At 41.4% G+C, this 12,700-nt stretch overlaps 1 protein-coding gene across 4 annotated transcripts in view; it reads right to left on the reverse strand.

The window, feature by feature from the left end:
* Nucleotides 1-12,700, reverse strand: part of ADHFE1 (alcohol dehydrogenase iron containing 1) — a 31,648-nt gene that overhangs the window by 17,103 nt on the left and 1,845 nt on the right. For 2 of the 4 annotated variants that reach the window (XR_008292869.1, XM_053208708.1), the window contains exons 2-8: nucleotides 7,480-7,517; nucleotides 5,535-5,581; nucleotides 4,671-4,724; nucleotides 4,322-4,476; nucleotides 3,980-4,176; nucleotides 2,293-2,370; nucleotides 843-975 (exon numbers count right to left, since the gene is read on the reverse strand). Coding sequence is in view for 3 of the 4 variants with exons in the window: in XM_053208708.1 (XP_053064683.1) it covers nucleotides 843-975; nucleotides 2,293-2,370; nucleotides 3,980-4,176; nucleotides 4,322-4,476; nucleotides 4,671-4,724; nucleotides 5,535-5,581; nucleotides 7,480-7,517 (702 nt within the window). In the remaining variant the exon portion in view is untranslated. The remainder of the gene's footprint in view (nucleotides 1-842; nucleotides 976-2,292; nucleotides 2,371-3,979; nucleotides 4,177-4,321; nucleotides 4,477-4,670; nucleotides 4,725-5,534; nucleotides 5,582-7,479; nucleotides 7,518-12,700) is intronic. The other 2 variants (XM_015077706.3, XM_053208709.1) reach the window with 2 other exon arrangements.

Consider the following 12,700-nt stretch of genomic DNA (forward strand, 5'->3'; position numbering starts at 1 on the left):
CTCGGGAGGAGAGGCTGTGAGGGTGGGGGTGGGGGGTTTAGATAGTTATCAGATTTCATCAAATTTAAGATGTCATCCATTATAAGATATACAATTAAAAAAAATAGTACCACTGAGGAAGAAAACCATACTGTCATGCCACAGATTTTAAGATGTGTTCTGAGTTTAGATATGTTAGAATGTGAAAAAAAATGTGCATGTGCAAGTGGATGAAATAGGCAGCTCGGGACATGCTGAACGTGAAGTGTCTGTGCGTCTCTGTGAAGCTGCTGGAAGGAACACTGCTCAGGGATCCATCAGCACATTGCAGCTGAGGTCAAGAGAGCCTGCAGTATGGCTCTGGGAAGTTACTAAACATCTCAAAGCCAGGTTTCTTTTTCATATAGCACAGAGCTGTGGTGAAGTGGTGGTGTGTAAAGTGCTGACACGGTGAGCACAGTCCAGCTTGGGAAACATTAGCTCCCTTTCCTGCCCTCTTCCACAGTGTGGCAGCCCTGCGCATTTCCTGCTTCGTGTAGCCATAGAGGCAGGCATCGTGGGTCTGAGATGCTGCATGCCAGCTCCAACTGCTCCTTTCACTGTGTCCCTGTGGCTGCAGCTGTGGCTGGAATGGTCAATCCTGAACAGCAGCTTTATGGCGCACCCAGGACCTCACCTAGTCACCAACCTTTATAGGTTCCATGTTTTCAAGTAGGGAAGGGAATAATGAGAACCAAAGCTGGGGTTGTTGTGGAACACTAACCAATGAATGCTTAGCAAGTACTTTTGGCAAGAAAGCACTATCCATACTGTCCATAGACCCAGGAACTGGAGAAGCCCCTCCAGATGGCACTAGTACCTACCAAAGCACATCGAAGCCACTGTTGGCGACCACCCGGTCAGGCATGTGCAGGGTGTGCAGAGGATCAATCAGTCCCAGCGTGGGTTTGATGGCTCTGGAAGCAATGCCTAAGACAGGGATTTTCAATAGAGGCTCTAGGTATGGACACCATTTTAAAAAATTAGATTACTTTAGGATAACAATTTATTCTTAAAAAATTAAAAATATGAGATGAGATTCATTCTCATGAAGGGAGGCAGCAAGACCAGTGGAAAGAGATTTGGAGCCAGAAACCTGGGTTTTACAGTGGGTCTGAAGCTCCTTCTGGTTTGAAAGAGTTGAGTATGTGCATCTCTTCCCAACTCTGGGTTGAATGATGCCACTGGCTATGGTGGGAGTATTATACACCAAAGAAATTGGCCAGTACTACAAATCAGTGCTTAGTTGCTGATTAAATTCCCAAGGGCTGGTTTACTAGCACACCACCGGTTTGTGTCATCATTCTGCAACTTACTATGTATCTTTGGACAAGTCATTTAGTCTGAATTCTTTGTTAGATTAGCTCATGACAATGTAGGGCTTCTATCCTTCATAGCTGTTGTAAGGATCACATTAGAAAATAGTATGTAAAAGTCTTAGAAAAACTGTAAGGTAGAATTTAAGTATTGGCTACTATTATCTTTAATAATGTCAAAGGATAATGTAATTTAATTTTAAAAAGAGAAGTTACTGTAAATGTGCAGTTGAATATCAATTTATTCTGCTACAAAGGCCTGGGACCTCTGGACCTTTCAGGAGTGATGGGAATGTTTTGTTATTTTGATTGGGGTAGTGGTTACATGGGTGTATCTATTTGTCAAAATTCATCAAACTGACAATTAAAATGTATGCATTTTATACATAATTTAAAAAAGATGCATTTAAAAAATGTATCTCAATGAAATTGATTTAAAGTGTAGAAAATATGTCCAAGAAAGGGAATAATCATTTACCACTGACATACAGTTACTAACTTCGGCCGAAAAATGGCCAATCAAGATTATGGCATTTCAATATCATTTTGTAGGTAATTCTCAGAAAGAAGTCTATTGGACTGTTTCATAGTTTATATGTACTTTGAAAAAGAAAGAAAATGTGTAGGGGCACCTGGGTGGCTCAGCTGGTTGAGTGTCTGACTTCGGCTCAGGTCATGATCTCCTGGTTCCTGAGTTTGAGCCCTGCATTAGGCTTCTGCTGTCAGCATGAAGCCTACTTCAGATCGTCTGCCCCCCTCTCTCTCTGTACCCCCCTGCTCATGCTCTCTTTCTCTCAAAAATAAAAAATAAGAGAGAAATAAAATGTATATGTATACACATAACCCTCCCCTTAACTCTATAACTCCTTGATTTTTAAATATTAAGATTAAAGAAAAGGAAGTGGGGTTGAAAGGTAAGAGAGAGAATTTTTAAAAAAGTTACGGGCAAAGTTCTTACCAGTTTTTACTTTCAAGTGTTCGTAGTCAAAGATGGCAACTCCTGTAGTTTCACTCCCAGTTCCTGAGGTGGTTGGGACTCAAACAAAATAATATCAATTTAAATAATGCTTCTAAATAAAGGTCAGTGGAGATACTTAATTCAGCCTTGGGAAGCAAGGAGCAAAGCTAGAGAAGGAAGCTTTGCTGTGTCTGTTGCTCACCTGATGTCTGTATCTATATTAATAAGCATGTATGCTTCACATGTATAAGGGTGCCTGCATTTACATGCATGCATAATAGTATGCCTGTCAGCATTAACGTGCATGTTTAACATGTGGATGTGATGGCACCATCCGCATTAATACACACACATGTTTAACATGCATCGTGTCCATGTCTGCATAACATGTAGGCATAGCTAACGTGAATTGCCCCCTTTAATGAGTATGTGTGGTACTTATATCTGTATTAACACACATGTATGAAATCAGTGCCTGTGCTAACATGTACCTACACCTAACATGTATGTACAGTGTCCATGTCTATATTAACATGTGTGTATATTTAACCTGTATGTGTGATGTCTGTTTCTGTATAAACAGCTAGGAACTCTGAGAACTTGAGCAACAGAACTTTAGCAGCTGCAGCCGGGTATTCAAACACAAGCTGCTCAGCATCTCTGGTTAGAAAACTCATATTCGCCTTTTCTAAAAGACATCTTTATTCCCTCTTGGCAGCAAGCACAGTAATGCTCTGCTTTTGCTGGGCTCCGTGGTTTTGTAGTTCTGTCAAGTTTCTAAACTTTACTAATCACCCCTCTGTGTGATGCTGACACAGTTTCACTAGAGGGTTCCATTTTGCAGACATCAATTATGTTGCTCCCTGCTGATTGCTCATTCATGTCAAAGCAGTTCATCTGCCTTCAACTTACTCCTATACCATCACAAGGCCCATTCGCAGTAGGGGCAGACAGGAGGGAGAAGAAAAAGGACAAAACTTGAGACAGATATTTTCCAGTTACCAGTTAGTGCATTTTAACTATAAGACTTTACACAGTAATATGCTAACAGCCATAAAATGGGAGGAAAGAAAAGACCAAAAGATCCTAAGGTCTGTGTGGGACAGACAAGCTATTCTGATCTGGATTTGCATGCATGTCTGTCCCCAGCACAGCCACAGAGCAGATGTTGCCCAGAGTGATGCAGCCTTGCTGGCCACATGTCCCAGGGCAGAGACAAAGCCCCAGGTCAGCTGAAGAGCCATTGTGTGGAAGAAAGGGTTGAGTCAACACCAGAAAAATAATAGCGAATGTTCCCCTTAAACTCCACAGTGGCTGGCAAAATGGGACAAAGCAGAGAGGGGTTTAAAAGACAAACCTGCCAATAGAGGGATCTAATAATATAGAAATGATAACCTTCCCCCCTCCTCCATACAGTGACTTCCTAGCATAAATCTGCAAAATTTCCTACACTGACCCAAATTGTCTCTATCTGTACAATAATGAAGATCAGAATTGTAAACATAAATGAATTGATATCTGTTCTGTTCTCCAAACAATGTAGTGCACTGAAATGATGAAATCAGAAAGCTTTGGAAACATATACCCTAAAATCCCTGGCTTGTGTCTTTCCTAAGGCCTTTTGCCAACTGCAAAATAAAACAGCCAGACAAACAAACAAACAAACAAACAAACAAACAATTTTTACCTGCAATCAGAGGCTTAAGAGGCACAGACACAGGCTTTCCCATCCCAATGGGGGCATTGACATAATCTAGGAAATCAGAGTGAGGGCTAGATGCATACAGATTAGCAGCTTTACAGGTGTCCATGGTGGAGCCACCACCGACAGCAACGTAGGCATCAAAAACTCCCTTTTTGGCAAACTCAATAGCTTCCATGAAGCTTGGAGAAGGGAAAATAAAAGCCATTATGTCATATTTTTTCCGAAATAAGTTGCCGTGCCATTAAACAAGACTTGGGGCAAACTTTAAGCAACAGTGGTGTGTGTTGGCTTCTACATAAAGTAAATAACAACAATAAAATATACCTTCTATCAGTTGGTTCCACTCTCACATTATCATACATCTTAAAATTTATGCCATTCTTCACTAGGGAATCCATAACCATTTGTACAGGAGGGAGCTGGGAGAGGTTCTTGTCTGTCATCAAACAAACATTTTTAGCACCCATATTTTGTAGGTCCTACAATAACAAAAATAATTTATAAGTTAGGTTTGATTGCCCTAGAACTGTAATAGGCTCTCTCTCTCTCTCTCTGGTAAACTTAACATTGTACATTTTTCAAAACAAAGGACTCAATTGTTGTCAATTTGTACTTGTTTTAAAAGATATATAACATTTATAGTGGAAGACTATAGGAATTCTTAAATACTTGCCATTCCCACTTCCTTTGTAACTCCTGCTCCATATCTAATATTTGAAACGGCCATCTGAAAAAAAAAGATTCAGGTATAGGGTGTGTTAGAGGATTGGCCATTTCATTTCTAAAAACTATGAATGAAATGAATGGTTCCTTATTGTGTAGAGAATAAAGTGTATATTTCTTAGGGTGGCCTTCATTTTAACTTATGGCTCCTGAACTAGGAGGGGACAGAGATAAAAACAAGTGATTATATAATTGTAGTGTGATAAAAATTCATCAGAATTCATTGCTCCTTTGTTTTTGCTTCAAAAGATTACTTGGTTCTCTTTTGGGATTGTTATAAAACTAAAGAAGATATAACATACAATGTATATAAGCTAGAGAGTTTGTAGAACTGGGAATTTGTCCTATTTTTCTTTTAATTTTTTCACGTTTGTTTATTTGTTTATTTATTTATTTAGACAGGGCAAGCACGAGCAGGGGAGGGGCAGAGGGAGGAGGTAAAGAATTCCAAACAGGCTCCACACTATCAGCGCAGAACCCCATATGGAGCTTGATCTCAGGAAGTGAGAGATCATGACCTGAGCCGAAATCAAGAGCTGGATGCTTAACTGACTGAGCCACCCAGGTGCCCTGGGAATTTGTCCTATTTTGATGGCTGAACAAAAGACCGTATTTTAGACATTACTCATGTTATCAGAAGATTTATATTCCATTACCCCAACAAAGTACTTTTCTAAATAGGGTCTGATCAAATAATGAGATTAGGGAACATCAATTAATAGCAGATTTCAAAAGAGACAATAATGCATTAGCAAAATACTGGAGTATTTTTTCAAGTCATTCCTAAAGGAAAGAATGGACTTATTATATCTACCTCAAAGGCATAATCTGTTGTTTTCCCAGAAGGTGCAAGTCCAAGAGCTAGAAATGTAGAAAACAGCATCAGCATAAGCCTCAAAAACAAAGCAAAAATATTTTTATTTGATAGTAAATTGGTATTTTGCCAGTGAACATAAGCATCTCCCTTAAAAAGCCTTAACTAAAATATATTTTCAGGTTTCATTGTTTCAGGTTTCATATCAAATTGGAATTAAAACCTGCATTTTAAGAGACTGTAATGCTAACTTGATGCTGATTGTGTGACAATAAAGTTATTAAAAATATTTTCTTCATTGAAGTTAAAATATACTTTTGAAACAAGGTGTAAAAACCCTCTAGAAAAGAAAAACCTTCTAGATGCTAGAGTTGGGTTACTGTTAGAGAACAACTATTAGTAAATTCATTAATTAGAGTCCTGCTTATACTTCTTATAACAGCTGTGATCAGTTGTTTGAATTTAAAGTTTTTCCATGGAAAAAATTATCACAGTAAGATATTTACATTTTTTCAAGTGAACCCATGTGGAAATTTTAGTTTTCTTTGTGAAATTTAATAAAAATTTTTATAAACTGATATTTCTTTGTAATGTATCAGGTTTTGGTTATGGCAGAAATGATTTCCTGTTGTGTTAGAACAAGAAGGCTCCACTTAATGAGTCTTAGCCTTGTTTTAATCCACTGATTTTTATCACTCTTGGGTAGGCATAAGAGTGAAAAAAAGTCTACACAACAATTTTTACTGCCTTTTTTTTTTTTTTTTTTAAGGAAAAGAGACTACACTAGACGACAGTCTACTTTTGGCTTCCCAAGAGCAAGGGTATCCTTAATTAAAATTCAAATTTCTTTGATCCTCATCAACTTTAAAGAAATAACCTATTACTCTTGCTACTGAAGTTTAGAAAAAGACCTAAATCAAATCTTAGAAAACAGCGAGGTTATCTTTCTTTAAATTATTAATTTTATTCTTCCAAATAGGAAACTACTAATTCTTTGTTGAAATCAGCTAATAATTGGAAAAAACCAGCTTGAAGACAAAATTCTGCATATGTCCCTTAGGACCTAAAAGGCTGGGCAAGCTTTCACCTAGTAGAAGGTCCTTAATGACTGGGAGGTCCCTTGGCTTATTTTATTCTAAATGGTGAGCAACACCAGTGGCAGGAAAAAGCCTTCAGTTAGTTACTCTATCTGTTCTATTCCCCAACAGGCTTCTCTGTGGGTTCTGCTTAGTTTCCCGTATGGGCAGGCCTCCTCGTTTCCATTCTTACGGTGCCCTTTAGATTTGACCTTTTCTTCTACGAGGTGAAATCAGTTTTTGTGTCAGTAATTCATGTGACGTTCTGAGGATACGCTGAAGCTACAATGAGCTTCCTGCTGTTCTGTGGACAATGGTGTTGGTAAGGATTAAGACGTTTGTGGGAACTGAAAACTTAAGTCATTATTTTTAATTATTAAGAAATAGAATGTTAGTTTTAAAAAAATGATAGACACAAGTTTTTTCCTTCTAGGAACTGCTTTGTTCTTTAGCCTCTTTCTTTTTTGAGATAAATTAAAACCTTCCAAAGATTTCATCTTAATTCTGTTTGATTGACTCAGACAGTATTAAAATCTTATCTGTGCTTTTACAAAGCACAAAGCTTATACAAATCTTATTTGTAGCTTTGGCAAAGAATTCTGTTTGAAATAGAAAAACAGCATAAATAGTATTAAATATATACTTAAGCCAAACATATAATCAGTAGCATGCATTCAGCTACCATCATATAATTAGAACTACATTATTACCAACTGCAAGTGAAAAGGCAACCACTTCAATTTTCCTCTCATATCCCTTGATTTTCTTGATTTATCCTTTGCCTAAATGTAATATGAGTGTCAAAGGGTGGAGTGTGGGGGTGAAATTGGAAATTTTGGCCAGTTTAAAAACACAAAATATATTATTACCTTGGGAGTAAGTATGAGAATGAGTAGGGCACTGGCATCTAGGGAAAAGAAAAAAAAAAGTGAAAATAGAAAAGCAAGAGAAGAAGCTTTAATGTAACCCCCCACTACATTCTAGTCTTAAGATGCTGTCAAAACAGTAGCTATTGGCAAACATTACATAGGAAAACCCAGAAATCATCATGGACAAAAAAGTTGACTCAGGATTTTTCCGGTGTTGCGGGATCCTTCTTTCAAGAAGTATTCAAGTGGTACTTAATAAATGTCTGCAGGGAGCTGAGATAAGCCCTCTGGAGATACAATTAAGTTTGAGATGGGGTCTCAGTGCTCTGTGAGGTGTCAACTCTTTTACTAGGTTAGGTGCTTGATCAAATTGACTGCTCAAGTTAGTTGAGTAGGTTAACTACGCACTGTGCCTCCCCTCCCATTCCCCCTACCCCGGGGGAACTCGAACTTGTATTTCCCCATTGTCTTCAAGGTGTTTAATTTTCTTGAAACGGGCTCTGGACCCTGCCCTATGAGAAGCCCTCACTTGCCTGCAGGCCACCAGTAGGTCACCACCTACTGCTTCCATCCTTCCTCCTCCCAGCCCCAGCGACCTGCCAGCCCCTGGGCGCCTCGTGCTGGTCCCCTCTGTGTCACCCCCTCCCCAGCAGCCTGAACTGTGCTCATGTCCATCACCCTCTCCTCCCCGAATCCCTCACCTTATCTCAGTTCCCAGTCCACTTCTCTACCCTTGGCTCCGTGTCCCTTCCCAATCCTGGTTGCCTCCTATTTCCTGGACAGTCCCCCTTCCTCCTGTTCGCTTATGCATTTGAGTGTCGCGTAAGGTGTTTTTGTTTTTGTTTTTTTTTAATGTTTCTATTTCTTGCCAGAGGATCTTGTCATAGTGGGATCCCAACAGATACGTGAATGTATGCCCCCCCAACTACCTTGTTCCCCCTTAAAATTTGGAGCAAAAACATCTGAGGGGGAAGATGGGGAAGAAAGGAAAAGTGCTGAGCTCAATAGTGTTCAAGACCTCTGAGACAGACTTAAGTCAAAGCTGACGTGGGACGTGGTGAGAGCACTACCATGAGTCAAGCCTGCCACCTCCTGGACACGGCTGAAAACGTCCAGTGTGGCAGAGAGTCCCGGGAGCATCCCAGTGGGGTGAGCAATCCTCAGGCTGCTGCAGGGAAATCAAAGTGGGCAAGGCCAACTTTGTTGACCGTCAAAGGTGGGTTTTACTTTGGAGAACTTTCCCTGCTTTACCCCCTCCAGGGACAAGGAAGCAGAAGCAAAGGGAAGAAAACAGCCAGACTCAAAACTTTCCAATGCCCACTACCGTGGGAACACATGCTTCCTTATACCCTTCCCACTTCTTTTTATTTTGTTTTTAAGGTTCTGAGGCTACCTTGATTAATCATTTCTACTTCTTACTTATGGTTTGAATCCCATCCCTTCTTCCCTTCTTGGGACCTCCATTTGTCCAGTATTTCCTGGTCTTCCTCCTCACTCAATCTTTGTCATCATATTTAAGAGTTTCATGCTTAAAGGTCTCAACCTCTTGTCTCCTCTGGCTTGCTCACCCTCTGGGTCTCCCCTTCTGGCATACATCTGTTGGCTCCATTTTCTTGCCTCCCACACATTGCTTGGCCCCCTGAAATCTGGCTGCTGTCTCAACAAGTTCCAGCTTCTGCTGTACCCTCACTTAGACTCCCTCAGCACCTTGCTCTCCTAGCAATGAACACCGTGGACCACATTCTCCTCAGGTGGGCAAAGTGCTCTTCTCGGCTTTCAGGACTCCCTACTCACCTGGGCTTCCACTAATTATTCTTTCTGCAGCTCTTTTTCCACCCTCCCCATTCCTTAAATGTTGGGTTCTATACTGGGCTCACACCTCACCTCTATGGCAAACCACGCATCAAGGCCTCAAATATTTCTTTACCCAAATCCATCCACTTCTCTTGGGTCCTCTGCCAATCTCTGGTTTCAGTGTCATCTCTCATCTGGATAACTACAGAGTTCCTAACAGGCTTCTCTTGGCTCCACCTTTGCCACACAGTGGTCAGGGGCTTATTTCCAGTGATGTCACTCCCTTGTTTAAACGTACTTTGATGACCCCTCTCCTCACCACTCAAACCCCACTCCCCACCGCCCTGTTTCAGACATGGCCCTCTGGGCATCCTCACTGGTCCAGCTAATCTCTCTATCCCGGCCTCTCATCTTGCTCCATCTCTGGAGCTCCTTGAAAATTTGTTCTTTTCCTTGAATGGGCCACACATTCTCTTTCTTGCCTCCAGAACTGAACTTTGTGCTTGCTATTTCCTCTTCCTGGAACATATCTTCCCCTCTTCTTCTGGGTAATTAGTGTCCTTTCTAGTGTCAGTGCAAATGTCACTTCCCCTGGTCAGTCTTCCCTAGGGCTGGAGGCCCCAGGTAGGTACTGTCTCTCTGTGGTCTGTACCACACCTCCCTCCCCAGAAGAACTGTTATCACATGTACTTTTGGCACCATTCTCCTGTTTCCATCTGCCTCTACATTGTAAATTTTGTGGTTGCAAGATAAGATCTCCCTTGATCATGACTTTATTTGCAGTGGCTACCATTGTACCAGGCACAAAGTAATACTGATTGAAGAAATACTGACTGAAGGCACGAGTAAATGAAGAAATAAATAAATGTAGACATTTAAAATCCTCTTAGCTTCTTCTCTCTTTTCCTGTGTACCAAGACACAGAACCTGACATGGGGTAAGGAGAATAGAATACATTGTGGGTTCCCCCACTTTCTTAGGATAGTCTGAAACCACTGGTGGGCTTCTCTCCTCCTCCTGAGAGGCAGAGGAAACCACAGTTAGAGCAAGGCTCTCATCTACCTACCTTTTGGCTCTGGCCTGATTATTCTGGCCTTCCTCCTGGTATCACTGGCCAGGATAAACTAGCCAAGCTTTCAGCAAAGGTCAGTTCCTCTCCTGTGAAATCTCAGCCTCCCTCATTTACTCAAGGATAGCAGTACATCATCTCTCTCCCGCATCATCAAAATTTCCCTCTCAATAGATCTTATTCATCAGCATAAAATATTATTTTTCCTGTTTTATACTCACAACAACCTTCACTTGTCCCTCTTCCCTCTCCTGATGTCGCCCCCACCTCTCTTCTTGATTTTAGCTGACTATACATGCTTTCTCCAATTTCTCTTCTCCCATTCTCTCTGGGACTTCTTCCAATTGGCCTTTGCTCCATGACTCCACTGTCTAAGCTTACCAGGTCACTAATGCCTTTCACCCCACTAATATATCACTCAGTTCTCATTTCAGTCCTCATCTTACCCAACCTATCAGTGGTATCCTCCTGTCCACTCTCTTCTCCCTGACAATACTTTCTTCCCTTGGCTTCCAGGCTGCTCCTGGCCTAGTTTCTTTTCATGCTATTGACTCTGAATGCTCTTTTCTTCCCACACTCACTCCCTGAGTGACCTCACCTTGTCTCATGGTCTTGAATGCCTTCCATACTGACGGTTTCCACCTTTGTCTGATTTAGACATGTTGCTTGAATTCCAGATTCAGCTGCCTACTTGACATCTCCACCTGAATGTCTATTAGGCATTTCATATTTACCTGCCTAAGAGTCAGCTCCTGGTCTTCCCTTAAAACCTCTTCCCCACCCGAGTTTAATGGTAACTTCATCCTTCCGATTGATCAGGGCAAAAAAACCTTGCACTCCTCCTTGGCTTTCTCTATCTGGCCCCCAACAACTCTGACCTTACCTCCCCCTCACTCCTCTCCAGTCGTCATGTTCTGAAACCATGTCAGGTATTCTCAACCTCCACGTACCTTCCCAGAGAGCCACATGGCTCACTCCTTCCTTCCACTGATCTTTCCATAACAGTTACCTTCTCAGTGAGTGTGGTTGGCTGAGACCCGGAAGATATTCAGGTCTTAATCCCTGAAACCTGTTAACATTATAAAGCAAAAGGGACCCTACAGATGTGATTATATTAAGGATTTTGAGATGGAAAGATTATCCTGGATTATCTGGGTGGGCCCTAAGTGTAATCAGAAGCACCTTCCTAAAAGGGAGGCAGAGGGAGATTTGACATAAAGGCAATGTGACCACTGAAGCAAGTTGTTACATTGCTGGCTGTTAAGATGGAGGAAGGAGCTATAATCTAAGGTTGCAAGAAGTGCATCTCCAGAAGCTGGAAAGAACAAGATAATGGATTCTCCTCTGGAGCAGCTGAAGGGACTGTGGCCCTCTTACACCTTGATTTTGGCCCAGTAAAACTGATTTTGGACTTAAGAACTGTAACAGAATAAATGTGTGTTGTTTTAAGCTACCAAGTTCACGGTAATTTGTTATAGCAGCAATAAGAAACCAGTACAGTGAGGTCTTCTCTGACCATCTTCTTTAAAATTGCATCCCTTCCTCTAACCCATCCTCCTTTACTTTCTCTTTAAGTAACATGTAATATACTGTAAACTTTACTAGTCTGTTGTTCACTCCACCTGCCCCACCTCTGCACTTAAGCACCAGGGATATTAGGCTGTTTTGTTTCCTGCTGTACCCCAGGGATGAGAACACTGCAAATCAGCAGTGGAGGTACAGTCCTTCTCTCCTGGGCTTTCTTCTATATGTCTGGCTATGTTCCTGTCCTTTAATGCTGGCTCCTTTTCCTTCATTCGAAGTGCAAATCATTTGCACCCCAAGCGCCTAAGGAGGCTGGCAGATAATGTAAATGAGAGGCTGCTGGCTGGCTGTGCAGCTGCTGTGCGAAGTAAGTGGTGGGCTGCATGCCAGGGCCTCTCAGGAAGCTGGAGGGCTTGCCCTGTTCAAAGGAGGTGGCCCCCACTTCACCTCAGCCTTAGCAGACTTTCCCCAGATGAAATGTGGGCCCAAAGATGCCATTCCTAGTTTTCTAAAATTTTTATCTGAAATCTCCCACATTTTAAATGCTTACCCTATTAAAAAAAAAAAAAAGCCCCATTTTGCTACTCTGCCTTAACAATGCTGCTCCCTAGGACCTATTCTCAACCCATCTAGGTTTACAGTTTGCCAAGGACTTTGCTTCCACATCCTCTGTACAGTCCTCTATACACATGGGTGAGTTCCTACTTGCTCCTCAGCTCCAGAACTATATAGTCAATTACCTGCTGGAGGTCTTTGTCTGGACTTATGAGGGATGTTCAGTTTGAAATCCTAAGGGAAGTTATCATTTCCCTCCTAAAGCTAGGCTTCTTCTAG

The sequence above is a fragment of the Acinonyx jubatus genome, chromosome F2, assembly GCF_027475565.1.
Source record: "Acinonyx jubatus isolate Ajub_Pintada_27869175 chromosome F2, VMU_Ajub_asm_v1.0, whole genome shotgun sequence".
NCBI classification, from domain to species: domain Eukaryota; kingdom Metazoa; phylum Chordata; class Mammalia; order Carnivora; family Felidae; genus Acinonyx; species Acinonyx jubatus.